The 17,234-nt window shown below is 43.2% G+C and overlaps 1 protein-coding gene across 1 annotated transcript; it reads right to left on the bottom strand.

Annotated features, from left to right (window-relative positions):
- Window positions 1-1,764: 1,764 nt before the first annotated feature.
- slc38a9 (solute carrier family 38 member 9) lies at window positions 1,765-16,849 on the bottom strand. The gene is made up of 14 exons (XM_080841501.1): window positions 16,723-16,849; window positions 15,460-15,589; window positions 14,544-14,662; window positions 14,256-14,319; window positions 14,024-14,117; window positions 12,436-12,606; window positions 12,291-12,350; window positions 11,715-11,912; window positions 10,846-10,953; window positions 10,169-10,275; window positions 7,116-7,229; window positions 4,589-4,737; window positions 4,216-4,305; window positions 1,765-3,725 (listed from the first exon to the last, which is right to left on the bottom strand). Exons 1-14 carry the CDS (start codon window positions 16,803-16,805, stop codon window positions 3,560-3,562), a joined length of 1,653 nt encoding a protein of 550 aa, XP_080697627.1. The 5' UTR covers window positions 16,806-16,849; the 3' UTR covers window positions 1,765-3,559.
- Window positions 16,850-17,234: the final 385 nt, after the last annotated feature.

Raw genomic sequence — 17,234 nt, 5'->3', positions numbered from 1 at the left:
GACACGAGGCAGTCCCCTCACACGACACGAGTTAGTCCCCTCACACGAGGCAGTCCCCTGACACGACACGAGGACGTCCCCTCACACGAGGCAGTCCCCTGACACGACACGAGGACGTCCCCTCACACGAGGTCGTCCCCTAACACGACACGAGGCCGTCCCCTCACACGACACGAGGACGTCCCCTCACACGAGGTCGTCCCCTCACACGACACGAGGCCGTCCCCTCACACGACACGAGGCCGTCCCCTCACACGACACGAGGTTGTCCCCTCACACGACACGAGGCCGTCCCCTCACACGACACGAGGCCGTCCCCTCACACGACACGAGGCCGTCCTCTCACACGACACGAGTTAGTCCCCTCACACGACACGAGGTCGTCCCCTCACACGAGGCAGTCCCCTCACACGACACGAGTTAGTCCCCTCACACGACACGAGTTAGTCCCCTCACACGACACGAGTTAGTCCCCTCACACGACACGAGGTCGTCCCCTCACACGACACGAGGTCGTCCCCTCACACGACACGAGGCCGGACTGTTCTCATTTGGGATTCCTCAATGGTGGAACGAGCTTAAAATAGCTATCAGAGCAGGGGCGTCCCTTTCAATCTGCAACAATCTCTTGAAGACTCATCTATTCTAATGTCACCTTCTCTCCTAGCGGCCTCTAACATCCCTCACTCTCACACACACACTTCACACTTCAAGCTCTTTGGCCCTTTTGGCAGATTGACTAGAATAGGTTACACTTAACAGGTTTCCATGGTAACACTCAACAGGTCTTCATGGTTACACTTACTGTAACAGGTCTCCCAGCCTACAGTAACTTGATTGTTGTCCCTCAATTATAAGTCGCTTTGGATAAGTGTCAGCCAACTGAATTATTGTAGTGATACTGGTGACGTGCACTAGTTTTAAGGTGTTGGAGATGTTTTATTTATTTATTTCATACATTTAAAAGGGCTATTGATGAGTATGATGCTATTAGGTGATGAAATATTGATTATGATTGCAGTGAACTGACCACAACCCAGTCATATGAGAAACGATGTGCTTGCGGCTCTGAAGAGTTAACAAGTGCACTCCGTGTCCTCAGGAGACAGGGGGCTTTCTAGACCACAGGGAACCCACAGGATTGAGTGGGTGGTGTTCTGTTCTGCCCTCCACCACATCTTATTCATCTAATTGATTAAACTCTTTCCAATGACGGGAGGTCAGTCCTTATACTCTGTCTGGATTTGGCCTTGGGCCTTAGCCCTTAGGTGATTGTAGAAGAACAAGTTCCGTTGTTTGGGGGGATACCTATGCCTGCTAGATTTACATTTTAACTGTGATCAGAAAAATAGATATTCTAGGTTCTGTAATCAGCTGACAGCATTTCAACACCCTTCAGGAACCCTCCAAAGAGATGAGCAGTCTGGTCTGACACATGTTTTATGTGCCCATTGGAGGGAGGGAGGGAGGGAGGGGGTGGCATCTTGACAATGTCTGACATCACGGTCAGCTGGAGGCCATTACAGACACTTGTCTGAACACAGATGAAGGTAACGATGGTCTTACATTCTACATATTCAACAACAGTGTGAAAACAAAAACATATTTTAAACAAACATATTTTATTGTCACTAAAAGTACATACGCAAACATAAAATATATTGCCAGCAAAGCAACACATATTTACAAAACAGATTAAACCTTTGGAGTTTAAAGTCGTGTGCAAAATTAAGTACATTTCATTTCAACATTTGTAGGCATCTAAAGAAAATTAGGTCACTTCCACAATGTGCTCACCAAACAGAAATCATCCAGCAGGGTTATGTTGCTGCAGTTGGCGAACAAAGTTAGCAAACACAACATTTATGCCTGCTTCAGTTGTCACGGTTACACACTGGTTGCTAGGAACCATTCTCAGATAAAATACAAAGTCCCTTTGTCCATCCTCTCGTATCTCTCCATTTAAAGATGAGGCCACCTTGTGAGAAATCCGTCATCTCTGCCTTCATTCATTCATTCACTCATTCATTCACCCATTCATTCATTCATTCACCCATTCGTTCACTCTCTCTCACTTTCTCTCACTCTTTCTCTCACTCACTCACCCATTCATTCACCCACTCACCCACTCACTCACTCACTCACTCACTCACTCACTCACTCACTCACTCACTCACTCACTCACTCACTCACTCACTCACTCACTCACTCACTCACTCACTCACTCACTCACTCACTCACTCACTCACTCACTCACTCACTCACTCACTCACTCACTCACTCACTCACTCATGTCTTCAGATAACAGCAAAGTGTCAGTTTTGAGTTCTGGGAGTCTCGTGCTGATGCTTTGACCGAAGCTCTGAGAACATGGTCACACCTTGGGTTAGCCTCTTACTAAAACGCCTTCAGAACCACCTCCGCACAACAGCATCAACACCTGTAAACATATTTAACTGTATGGCTCCATAGATGAAAGAATGCAGACATATTTCATCCTTTTCAGAACACCTCTATGAGGAGATAGATATGTATGTATGTATGTGTAAGTAAAAAATATATAATATTCCTTACCCGATAAAAAAAAAGTTTGAATTCATAAGTAAGACTTTAACATCAGAAAATGTTTTTGGTTTCGACACAGGAATGAATTGTAGTGATTCCACTGATGAATGTTCTAGAACTCAAAGATTGTGACAGAAAACCATGACATGACAGAAACACACCCCTGATGACACCCCCTCATGTCTCACAAGTTTAAGATGTTTAGATACAACTTGTGACTTTCTGCATATCATAATCAACTGTGAACAGAGCTGTGGAAATTATAAGAAAACAAAAATCTCCCCATCTGTGGAGCCGTGTTAAGTGTTCGGTAGGGAAAGTAGCACATACAAACCTCAGGGTGGCGTAGTAGCACATTCTAACCTCAAGGTGGCGTAGTTGTACACATCTCTCTGCGAGCCAAAGCTGCTGCACCCGATGACTTGCAGACAGGTTGTGCTAAGCGACAAACTTTAAAGCGACAAACACAGTTCTCTGACTACACCATGACAAACATGATTAGCACACCGTCTAGCAACCCATCCATGATCTGTGTGTAGTAGCACTGAAGGAAACACCAGTCCGAACTAACAACACTCCCTGGGGAAATACCTCCGCAAATACCATTAAACAATTAACACATAATGTCAGTCATTACAAATCAACAGTCATTATTATCAACAAACCATTAAAACACTGACATAGCACCACGTACAATTAAATAAAAACAATTATAACCGGCTTGCAAGTTGGGTTACATTGACATCCCCTGACAATACTGCTGTATTCATCACTGCCTGATGTCAGAATGATGAATGAACCCCTCCTTTTCTGCCGTTTCATCTAAAACCGTAACTCTATTGAAGCCAAACCAATAAAAGGTTAAAATCCAACCGAACATTTCCCATTTGAAAAAAAAAAAAAAAAGCATCGGAGGGCTCCTCATTTCCCCAGGGAGTGCTACCGTCTTAGTTCATCAGGACTACGTTTCCCATCATGCTCTGGGGTTGCAGAGCTACACGAAGATCTGGGCCAGCAGGTTGGCCACGCCCAGCACGATGAGGAAGCTGTGGAAGACGGCGGAGGGCCATCGCAGCTCACCGCGCCGCTTCAGGGAGATCATGTGGATCAGGGCAGGGAACACGAACACCAGCGTCAGACCACACGTCGCCCCAGAGTACCTGAGAGGGGGAGAGAGAGATAGGGAGAGAGAGAGAGAGAGAGATAGGGAGAGAGAGAGAGGGGGGGGGGGAGAGAGAGAGAGGGGGGGAGAGAGAGAGAGAGGGACAGAGAGAGAGAGAGAGAGAGAGACAGAGAGAGAGAGAGAGAGAGAGAGAGAGAGAGATAGGGAGAGAGAGAGAGGGGGGGGGAGAGAGAGAGAGAGGGACAGAGAGAGAAAAATAAATAGTTAACCTCAACATGGATAGATAAATAAATACTTTATTAATCCCGTGGGGAACTTCTGGAAGAAATAACATGCAATCAATTGTCATATAAACGTAAATCACAACTGAGACAGAAATATAATTAAAAAAATTCACTTTCACTGCACTTTCCAACCATAAGTTCTCACACAAACATCTCTGGCTAATGTGCTTTTTTTCTTCCTTTGAAAGGGAGGGTCCCAAATGACTATGTTTTATAGCCGAGATACATTCAGCGCCATCTCACCTGATTATGGAGCCAATGTTGGGGTAAAATTTGGCCATGAGGACCCCAGAGGCGACGATGATGACGTTGAGCCCGAGGACGTGGAAGAACCTGTGAAACCAGAGGTGGACACAGCTCAGTCATACGGTCTTTGGAAAACACCACAGGTGGACACAGCTCGTTCATACGGTCTTTGGACAAAACCAGAGGGACACAACTCGTTCATACGGTCTTTCAACAACGCCAAAGGTGAACCCAGCTGTCATAAGGTCTTTGGACAACGCCAGAGGTATTCATGAAAATCACACAGAGGAATGACCATGTGCTGAATGTGTGGATTCTGGCTTTGCTTCCTGGACATAATGTGCGTGGGCGCGACGAGCGTGAGGCTCACCCGGGGTAGTGGCTGCCGAAGACCTGGCTCATGACCTGCACACGGACCAGGTAGCCTAGCAACGGGTAGACGGTGGTCATCTGAAACAACAGGAAGGTGCGAGCCACAAACACCCACACGTCGTTGCTGGGGAAGTTATCCAGGAAGTTCTGAAACAGACACACGGCTAAGGGTTAGTGATCCTCCACAGTACACATCTTATAGAACAGAAACAGTGCACATCTTATAGAACAGAAACAGTGCACATCTATTAGAACAGAAACAGTGCACATCTTATAGAACAGAAACAGTGCACATCTAATAGAACAGAAACAGTGCACATCTTATAGAACAGAAACAGAAACAGTGCACATCTTATAGAACAGAAACAGTGCACATCTTATAGAACAGAAACAGTGCACATCTTATAGAACAGAAACAGAAACAGTGCACATCTTATAGAACAGAAACAGTGCACATCTTATAGAACAGAAACAGTGCACGTCTAATAGAACAGAAACAGAAACAGTGCACATCTGATAGAACAGAAACAGTGCACATCTAATAGAACAGAAACAGTGCACATCTAATAGAACTAGAACAGAAACCGTGCACATCTAATAGAACAGAAACAGTGCACATCTAATAGAACAGGAACAGTGCACATCTTATAGAACAGAAACAGTGCACATCTAATAGAACAGAAACAGTGCACATCTTATAGAACAGAAACAGTGCACATCTTATAGAACAGAAACAGTGCACATCTTATAGAACAGAAACAGTGCACATCTTATAGAACAGAAACAGTGCACATCTTATAGAACAGAAACAGTGCACATCTAATAGAACAGAAACAGTGCACATCTAATAGAACAGAAACAGTGCACATCTAATAGAACAGAAACAGTGCACATCTTATAGAACAGAAACAGTGCACATCTAATAGAACAGAAACAGTGCACATCTAATAGAACAGAAACAGTGCACATCTAATAGAACAGAAACAGTGCACATCTAATAGAACAGAAACAGTGCACATCTTATAGAACAGAAACTGTCTACATCTAATAGGACAGAAACAGTGCACATCTAATAGAACAGAAACAGTGCACATCTAATAGAACTAGAATAGAAACAGTGTACATCTAATAGAACAGAAAAAGTGCACATCTAATAGAACAGATACAGAAACAGTTCACATCTAATAGAACAGAAACAGAAACAGTGCACATCTAATAGAACAGAAACAGTGCACATCTAATAGAACAGAAACAGTGCACATCTAATAGAACAGAAACAGTGCACATCTTATAGAACAGAAACTGTCTACATCTAATAGAACAGAAACAGTGCACATCTAATAGAACAGATACAGAAACAGTGCACATCTAATAGAACAGAAACAGTGCACATCTAATAGAACAGATACAGAAACAGTGCACATCTAATAGAACAGATACAGAAACAGTGCACATCTAATAGAACAGAAACAGTGCACATCTAATAGAACAGAAACAGAAACAGTGCACATCTAATAGAACAGATACAGAAACAGTGCACATCTAATAGAACAGATACAGAAACAGTGCACATCTAATAGAACAGAAACAGAAACAGTGCACATCTAATAGAATTGGAACAGAAACAGTGCACATCTAATAGTTCTAGAACAGAACAGATTAATAACCAACTTCACAATAACCAGAATTAAATCAGAAGAATGACTAAAGCTGCATTTATACTACCAAACAGAGACCAATTTTGCCCACAGTAGGACCCTCAGTGAATGTGCCATCTCCTCTAACTAGTACTTAGCTCACACTTACAATAGTTACATTCCTTTTGTAAAGTAGTATTTTTCTTGTTACATGAGGTCTCTATTGCTCGTAGCATGATTGTCCATTCCTCTGTACGTTGCTTTGGATAAAAGCATCTGCTAAATGTAAATGTTAACACATGGCATCCAGTTTCTCCAGTAGGCCTTCATCTCGATCAAAATGACTGAGCTAAATTAGCTGTCTTAAATGTTGCATTTTAACAACAGGAATACGCACAAAGTGAGCAAGCAGTTGAGTAGCGAAGAACCATACATTTGGATCCCATGCCTATCAAAGAACCATTCATTTAGTTTCCATGCCTATCCAAACTGACTGGAATGACTAAAGTAATGAAATAATATGGTGCAAAGGGTAATAGGTTAAGCGTTGGCTTGTTTTGTTCTGAAATCTGCAAGGCTACGGTAAAGTTTAGGATATCCTTTGACCTACAAAGTCTGTGTATTGTGGTAAGGTCTCTATTACCAGCATTACACCGCATGCACTTCACAGAAGCTGAACCAACCACACACACACACACACACACACACACACACACACACACACACACACACAGACACACAGACACACAGACACACAGACACACAGACACACAGACACACACACGATCATGAGGGCCAAATCAACTCTTACTGGTTCAATGCAGTCTTTGGAGAGTTCTGGTGACGGGAAAGATGCAAACACACACACACACACACACACACTCTTACTGGTTCAATGCAGTCTTTGGAGAGTTCTGGTGACGGGAAAGATGCAAAGATCAGCACTCCCACATACAGGTAGGTCAGGCCCACCAGCAGGTAGGCCAAGGACAGGTCCCGGACCTGCAAACACAGCAAACACTCACTCAAGAATGTGGACAAAATAATAATAATAATAATAATAATAATTAATGTAATTTATAGCGTACTCTACATTCATAATAATCTCAGAGCAGAGATGGGCAAAAATACATCAAAATGTATTTTGATACAAAATACAAACTACCCCTCAAATAAATGTATCAAAATAAAATACAAAATACTGTTGCCAGAAAATGTAACAAAATACAATACATGTATTTTGTATTTTTAAAATATAGGAAATACTTTTTCTGAATTTTCCGTTTTCCTCCAATTTGGTATAGCAAAACATTCAGGTTTGGGCTATACAGTGGCGTAACATAGTTACCAGAGGCCAAGGTGCAGGCTATTATGACGGGCCCTTGTCAGTGGTTTCCAAACATTTGAGTCCTGTATCCTTTTTTTCTCATGTTTGTAACTGCCACTGCCACCGCCACCACGCCCCTCCCCCCGCACACATATTCTGCCTATAACACCTGTCAGTGTAATTTTTTCACTGAATATGGTATACATCAGTATTTTGGGCAATGTGACTTGGCAATTCAGACTATTTAGATTGACATAAATATATGCCTATGGACCCTGGCTACGGGCCCCCTAAACCCAGGGGCCCAGGTGTGACCCCACCCCCTATAGTTACGCCCCTGGAGCTATATAATGTACACAAAGCTCTGGTGAACCCCACAAAAAGGAAGAACAGTCACAGAATGGCAGTGTAACTAAGCAAAGCTATTAAAAGACAACAACTTGTTGATTAGGTATATATATACTGTATAAATATTTGCAGGCAGCACCTGTGTGACTTTCATGTTTTCACAAAGCAGAGTTCTCATTGCAATCTCGCTTCCGGGAGGGCTATCCCCACCGTGCTTTCGTAATACGTATAAGGACATTATACGGATTTGATCAAGTCACATTCTGTCAAGATGGTTAACATTCAGTGCAACAACTCGATTCGCTCTTTTAATAACCTCCTTTTAGGCGGTGTACTAATGAAGATAAATTGACAAGGATCAAGACAGCTATCTAAGTTTTCGAACACCGCCCTGTTTTGTCAATGAGAGAGATCTGGGGCGAAAAAAGGGGCGGGCCATAAGAAGCACCACTTTTGCCACTATTGGCAAATTGATTCGCCAATGACATTCAGAGGCAGATTAGATGGTCTAGTGGTAGAATCCGACAGAAAAAAAATCTCCCTCTGCCTAAACACTGGAGAAAGTATTTTGAGTATTTTAAATACAAAATTACTCCACTCTAAACTATTTTGTTACAAATTACATTCGATTTTTTATCGGCCATATCAAATACAAATTACAAAATACTCAAAAGTAAAATAACTAGTATTTCAAATACAAGTAATTGAAATACTGCCCATCTCTGTCTCAGAGTGCTACAGTGGAAACATAACATAGTTAAAACAACATATATGTATGTAATACCAACAGGTGATTTTTCTTCTTATGAAATTGTACTGGTAACAATATATTGCTTGATTGGCAGATGGTATTTATCAACTCTAGTTGGATCTTTCCACACTAAACCTACGAAAACATTTCAATCAGTCCTAACCATTTCTTATTTTATTTCGGCCAAAATGAACCACTGAAGAACCCTACGTAATTCAATCACACGGCAAACCCATGCCTTAAGTTAGAGTCGAAAAGCTAACGTGAAGTGAAAATGCTGCGATGCACACATTAACAAGCACAAATCATGAACTAGCTGATAGCAGACATTTCTCGGCCCGCTGACATGGCAGTTTCAGTTTCCTGCTCGGGTGACTAATACGAGACGCTTCCTCATGAAGGACTTGGCTTTAAGGAGAAGTGGAACGATACGCACGGTCCTGTCTACGGTGAAGAGGTTTCATAGGGGTCATTGACCTTATTCCCACTCACACTTAGACATTTACTATTCACTATTTGACCATTGAGGCCAATTCATTTATTGATCACTATTTGACCATTGAGGCCAATTCATTTATTGATCACTATTTGACCATTGAGGCCAATTCATTTATTGATCACTATTTGACCATTGAGTCCAATTGATGGTCCGCTCCACAAGTGTCCGCACCACAGCTATGTCAACTGGATGTTCACACTCCGTAGTATTCCGTTCACAGTCAGGTGGGAATACACAACACCCATTACTTTACCATTAGGAAAGACTGAGTGGGGATGGGATCATCCATCCCGTGCTGTTTTCCCTGATACATTAAAGGGTTTGCATGTGAAACTTGTCTCAGTGCTTTTCTGCAGTGCTTTCAAACCACGTCCACTGAGTCATCAAGAACTCTCATCTTCACGTTCTCTTTGGTCTCCTTGGTCTGTGGATTTCAGAAGTGGTTTGAAATGCACTCCAACCTACATACAAGTCAACTATACACTAATATGTTCCCATAAATATGTGTGTTGTCCAAACCTATTTAACTTATGATATCATAATGCGTTTGCCACATGCATTGGCAGACAGTGGGCCATACTGCTAATGCTGTTAGCTGTGTTGTGGCTGTGCTAGCTGTGTTGTGGCTGTGCTAGCTGTGTTGTGGCTGTGCTAGCTGTGTTGTGGCTGTGCTAGCTGTGTTGTGGCTGTGCTAGCGGTGTTGTGGCTGTGCTAGCGGTGTTGTGGCTGTGCTAGCTGTGTTGTGGCTGTGCTAGCTGTGTTGTGGCTGTGCTAGCTGTGTTGTGGCTGTGCTAGCTGTGTTGTGGCTGTGCTAGCTGTGTTGTGGCTGTGCTAGCTGTGTTGTGGCTGTGCTAGCTGTGTTGTGGCTGTGCTAGCGGTGTTGTGGCTGTGCTAGCGGTGTTGTGGCTGTGCTAGCTGTGTTGTGGCTGTGCTAGCTGTGTTGTGGCTGTGCTAGCTGTGTTGTGGCTGTGCTAGCTGTGTTGTGGCTGTGCTAGCTGTGTTGTGGCTGTGCTCACATTGTTCTCCTGGTGCTTGTTGCTCTTCATGAGTGTGATGATGCAGTTGTGGATGAAGAAGGCCAGCGTGAGGATCCCGGTCAGCTGTGGGAACTGCAGTCGAAACTCTGAGGAACCAGACCCGAGGGAGGGGAAGATGGGTTGGAGGGTTAAGCCTTGTTGGTACAGACCTCAAGGAAGTTAAGCCTTGTTGGTACAGAACTCAAGGAACACATGTCACTGCCCTTGCAAGTGAATACATTCCCTTGAAAAGGTACCTGTGTTCACATCATGGTGAAATCATGAAATTTAATTGACATTTTTAAGGTCACTACACTGATTTATTTAACTAAAGGAGGTTGACACCACTTAAACCCATTAGCAGTTAATAACTAATAGAGGTTGACACCACTTAAACCCATTAGCAGTTACAGTATAGCAGTTAGCATTCAGACTTCCTCTTTGATAAACTTAAGTTTGTTTGCTTTGAACTGAAGCTATGAAAAGATCATAGCATGATTATAACAAGCCAAGTCTTTGAAAAGCTAATTTGAATCAACAGTTACTCTAAGATCATCTTTGATCTGGTCTGTCTCTTGTCCCATCCTTCACATTCAAAATACAAAAACAGAAAGGAAGGAAGGAAGACAATCATGACAATCATGTCCCCATCATGTCCCATCAAATCAAAGCAATACCTGGAACAAAGGCCTTAGTGTGTTCAAACCAGTGGAACTCCAGGTGGAAGCCCAGGCGAAAAGCTTTCATGGTTACCAAGACGATGAGATACACCACAGATATGGTTCCTGAATGGATCAGAACAAGACAGTATGACAGGATGCAATTAACAGATCAATGGAATACATTATGCATGTAATCAACTTAATAAAGGAGTTCAATAGAGATGTGCAGATAATAGATGTGGCTTAGCAATCATTTTATTCAAGGATAATGTCAAGTGGGTGTAGCTATTTAAGGACCCATGTTTTACCTGTAATGCTCTGGGTAGCAATACAATATCCTGTATGTAGGTAAACAGATCTAAATCAAAGCACTGTGTAATCCATAAATAAATGACACTGCTGTTCAGCCTTTCCTAAGCAGCTGGATCAAGATCCCAGTGCGTATAAAACTATGGAATACTCCTCCTCAGGTCAAAAGAAAGTGGGTGAACCATAAGATGATATCATGATACAAAAGGCACAATATGCACATCTGTTTCCAAGGAAATGTGTGTATGTGCTACTCCAGCACTACCAATAATCCCAGTGCAATTTTACCTTCCAACCTTTCATTCTCCTTCAAAATCTCTTTTTGGGGCCAAAAATGAAAAGACAGAGTTACGCCATTTAAACACATTGGCCCCGCCCCAATCAGGCTGTGAAAGGGAACATGTCAAAAGGTAACTGCTGTTCAGACTGTTGCTCATCGTTTGAATGAGTGTTTCTGCTTTCAGACAATGGTTTCAGTTACCCTCCCAGTAGACGCTGGCCTCAACACACTCTGGCGTGTGCGTGCGTGTGTGTGTGTGTGTGTGTGTGTGTGTGTGTGCGAAAGGGGAACATACCCAGGAAAGTGAACCTGGCGAAGAAGGAGGCGGAGCGGAAGTTGAGGAGGGGGAACAGCAGCAGGATGAGGTAGAGGGGGATGGTGTTGGTCTTGCTCCACCAGCGGTCGAACCCGGCCGTGGAGCTGTTCCCACTCACGTACGCCAGATGGGCGCTCAGGTTGTGGACATGGTGGGTGTCAGGGAAGGGACAGATCACTGGGAAGAGGGAGAAGTTGATTTCATGACAAGACCACACAAAAAAAAACCTCCCTATAGCTGGCTTAAGGTTCTGATTTATTTACACTGGATGTCAGAGCACAACAAATATAAACAAGTTGAAACAAATGAGGTCCAGAGTCAGTTGGACACCTCATATATCATGAAGCAGGCGCTCTTAAAGTCATTTTTGACCCAAATCTTGAGGTGGTTTTCATTGATACATATGCGCAGTTTGCATTATGAATACAATCTCTGACATGCAAACACTACAGACATAAACAACATACATTTTAAGCACACAATGACTGGGCGAAAACTAATCTATTCAGCTGTTAGATCACATGGACTTTCGATATGACAAAGGGAATTTCTTACCTCTATCGGATCCATTTGTTCCAAAGTCAGGATCGGTCATGTTGATATGATGGACAGAGTCTAGCAGGGAAGAGATCAAGTCAGATTAGCATTTAAACCTCATAAGAGATACTATGAAAAAGGGGAGCCTGTCCAGACTACTTACTGTAGATGAATTTGCCCGTGTTGAACAGGAAGTTGGACATGAGCACCCAGTATACCACCATGGCACCAACTAGTGACACCATTGAGAAGATCAGACTCGACCACTTCCCAAACGCCCCAAAATAGTACCTGCACACATCAGGAAACTCCCAGTCCGAGGTGTCCACATATGCTGTGGGGGGGGGGGGGGGGGGGGGGGACAATAAAACTTTCATTTCCTGAGCATGCAAATTCAGCGGGCCAGTGAACAGTGTTAAACAATGTAGAACCCGTAGAACAGTGTAGAACAGCGTAGAACAGCGTAAAACAGTGTAAAACAGTGTCCAAATCGAACATTCGATCACAGTCGAACAGTGTTGAACAGTGTAGAACAGTGTTAAACAGCGTAGAACAGTGTTGAACAGTGTTGAACCGTGTAGAACAGTGTTGAACAGTGTTAAACAGCGTAGAACAGTGTAAAACAGTGTCGAAATCGAACATTCGATCGGGGCTAATACTTGATCACACTTCACTGCGATTGATTGGCTCATGGGAAACTGGGAGTCTACTGTATCACCATGACTCAGGGCTCCTGGCCTCAACTACAATGTGTGAACAGTTGCATCTCCGTGTCAAACGGGCCGCTCCCCTCCCCTCCCTGCACGTGCAGTCAGTGCTTAATAGGCTGTCTTCATACCTACATACCCAGCTTGCCAGAATGCATGACAGTAAGGAAGCAACAAACAGATCCCTTAGCAGGACCCGTGCCAGTATAACGAGCATAACGGATCCCCTGAAATGACACGTGCCAGTATAACGAGCATCACGGATCCCCTGACAGGAGGACACGTGCCATCCTCTGACGCTTGTTGCATAAGCATAATCAGAGGATGCCCCTTAGCAGGACACGTGCCAATGTAACAAGTATCGGAGGATCCCCTTAGCAGGACACGTGCCAATGTAACAAGCATCGGAGGATCCCCTGACAGGACACGTGCCAATGTAACAAGCATCAGACGATCTCTTAGCAGGACACGTGCCAATGTAACAAGCATCAGACGATCTCTTAGCAGGACACGTGCCAATGTAACAAGCATCAGACGATCTCTTAGCAGGACATGTGCCAATGTAACAAGCATCAGACGATCTCTTAGCAGGACACGTGCCAATGTAACAAGCATCAGACGATCTCTTAGCAGGACATGTGCCAATGTAACAAGCATCAGACGATCTCTTAGCAGGACATGTGCCAATGTAACAAGCATCAGACGATCTCTTAGCAGGACACGTGCCAATGTAACAAGCATCAGACGATCTCTTAGCAGGACACGTGCTAGAGTAACAAGCATCAGAGGATTGGGTGTTTTTGAAAGAGCCAGCCTATTGGTGGACAAAGACTGCCATGAAAATAAATATAGGCTGAGTCAATGCTGTAGAAAAAGACTGCAACATTTGCACATTTGATCAGTGATAGGTGGTTGAGAGTGTATCAAAGTATCAATACAAAAGTGTGCTTATGGTAGGCGTCAGTGTCAGTAGTGAGGAATACAATTTGGATCAAGAAGCTGCATTGTACAACCAGAAGAGCTATAGTACGCTTGCATACTTACGTATAGATTTAGTCGACTTCAGCACCCTGTAACAGCAATATAAGGTGAGTATCCCCATTAGGACGAGGATGATAATCCCAAGTGTGAATCCCGCCTAGAAAAAGAAACACATTTAGCCAGCTATTAGGAATGACAAAGCTAAACATCTAGATCTATTTGGCAACTGAACTGGATTAAACACAATTGTTCATATGCCATGTTTGCTCTCCATTGGAAATGGACTTGAAAATACCTGCTTTATTCCAAATGGAATGCTAAGTATTGACGTCCCCATCATTGTGTTCCAAATGGCAAAACTACAAAACAAGGACAATTTGTGTCAAAACAGATAACAGATAACAGTTCATGATAACAGACCATGATAACGGTCCATGATTCATTTTCCTTTTCTAACACAGCTGCTTATCAGAAGGCATTGAAGTAAATCTCCAAGTGTCAACAGGTAAAAAATGTCCCACTTGCTTAATGGAAGCCACATATTCAAACTAGAATATAATGGGTGAAGATATACGATACATACATGGTAATAATGCTGGGATTTTTGGAGGCCCCGTCCTTCCCTTGTACTTTGAATGCAGTCCCCAGCGGGCTGTACACGTAGATATCCTCAGCGGGTGGGATCACATGGTCTGGGGGAGCCTGACCAAGATAGTCCAGACGTAAACAAAACATACAGGCTGTCAACACGGGTCAATCATTTTCAGGGTGATGTCAGAGAGTGGTTGCGTGTTCAGAATGTCAGCACTTCAGAATGTAGAGCTCAAATATGAACATGAACATTCCACTGTGAGTGAGTTTGTGCTGCTGTTCAGGCAAGACAAGTAACACTCCTTAAACCCATCACAAGGCTGGGTAAAGAGAAGGAATGGTGGCTGTCTAATGACTGTCTAATATGGCAAAGTAAAACCATTACACACAGTCTTCAGTCATATAAAGGGACCTTTTGAAGACTGACTGACAGCTTGTGAAACGCCTTTTAACCCGGATGATTTTCAATTCTCATAGCTGAATCAGCAATTACTGTGGAACTGACCGTCTACTCTGGAGCCAATGTCCTCTTTGAACATAGAGCTTAAAGTGGCAAAATCATGCACAATTGTTCTATGTATACATGACATCTTCATTGGATAAAAGGACTCTGTCAGATGAATGAATGAATGAATGAATGAATGAATGAATGAAAAGTAAATCTGATGCGACAGTGGTACAGGAGGTAGAGAAGTCGTTTAGTAATCAGAAGGTTGCTAGCTCGATTCCCTGTCGAAGTGTCCTTGGGCAAGACACTCAACCCCTAATTGCTCAACCCCTAATTGCTCAACCCCTAATTGATGTGAAGTTTGCCATCAGTGTAAATGTAAAAAATGTGTATACATCCTTGTAAGTCGCTTTGGATAAAAGCGTCTGCAAAATGAATAAATGTAAATGATGTTTCTCACCAGAACTCTGTCAGAAGATCCCGTTAGTCGACTGTAGTAATGGATTCTGCTGCTCATGATGGAGGCCTCCGAAGACACTCGCTCCTGGGGGGCATCATCTACGATATTCCTGGGCTCCACATGAAAAGCCCTACAGACAAACAGGCCTATATTAATTAAATAGATCACCACGTACACACACACACACACACACACACACACGCCTATATTAATGAACTAAATCATCACGTACAGGTGTGCAGCACATACAAGACTCCTTGCAAACACGTGAAGACACACACACACACACACACACACACACACACACACACACACACACACACACACACACACACACACACACACACACACACACACACACACACACACACACACACACACACACACACACACACACAGAGCCTGTGTACTTCAGCACGGAGGTGTTAAAAGAACATTCATTGTTCACAGCTACATGGGTGAAGGACTTCTAAGAAAACATTGAGTCGCTGCGTGTTTGGAACATGTATCTGAACAACAGTGTCGCCTCTAAGAACACCAGGTCCAAGGTATGCCACGGACCCTGAGAAGAGGGTGGGGTGTTGTTCTGGAAATCCATGACATAATCCAACAGGACCTCCTGCCTGTTGATCAGTATTTGTGAAATACCAAACTGGATTAATTCAGACATGCTTGCCACTGATGCAAAGTGCTCTGATATGCCAGGACGGTGGGAATCGCCACACAGTACAATATCGAAACAACAAACCCATGAACCACACACTGCCCCTTTTCATTTCAAGATAAATAAAACAGAAATTGCTGTCTGCTACCATTGAGTCAAATATCAACATGTAGAGCCAAGAATGTGTTTATTCAACAAGAAATAAGACACTTGGCAAGGATTCACCACCAATGATGGGGCATGTCAGCAGGAGGCCTAGCCCAGTCAACAGGACACATGATGCTGACACTACTAAGGCAGTAAAACCTTGTAAAAAGTCAGAATGGGTTTTATGTAACCAGATTTTGCATTTGACCTCAGCTTAAAAATCAATCAATAAGTAACTTTGGTCACATTATATGTGTACCTTACAGTAGCAGTTATATTAACAGCAAAACAACACAACACAGCAAAAAGGTCAAGACAAAAGACAACGTTACTGGCACCATTCACTGAAGGTAACAAAACGTGTAAATGTCTGCGTCAAATTATTGTCTAAAATGGTATAAAATGCAACATGCTCATCTCTGCTCGTGACATTAGACTTAGAGTTAGCGTACCTTCTTCCTCTTGGCTCCACCGAATCTGTGTAACTTTCCCCTGCCCGCACGGAGCCCAGTAGTGGTTTTGAGTCGTCTTCCATGTCTTCAGTGTACTAGTCTTTTCACTTCATATGGAGAACCTGTGGACATTAAAGACGCTAGATTAGCTTTTAGACCCCGTCAAGTTTAACTGCTTAGTACAATGCCCAGAAGGACACTGGTTAGGGTTCTGGAGTTACACCAGAACACCCAGATGTATGGTCCCTGTTCAGGCATGTGATGAATTGAGAGGGGAGAACAAAGGTCAACTCACATCCACATTCTAACAGTGACCTTAGCTTAGAAGTGAGCATAACAACATAGCTGCCATTGTTGTTCCATGAGTGAATAATAAATAACTAGTTCACATCGACAAAAAAAACATTTTGGGTACAACTCCTGCTGTTTTTAAAAGTACAATCAAGCAATATGTTATGAGTGAGTGGGTATCTTCTGGCTGTGATATCATTTAAAATCCCCCACGTTTACTT

Source organism: Sprattus sprattus (genome assembly GCF_963457725.1).
Source record: "Sprattus sprattus genome assembly, chromosome: 7".
In the NCBI taxonomy this organism is placed as follows: Eukaryota; Metazoa; Chordata; class Actinopteri; order Clupeiformes; family Clupeidae; genus Sprattus; species Sprattus sprattus.
This window is presented reverse-complemented; position numbering and strand designations above follow the sequence as displayed.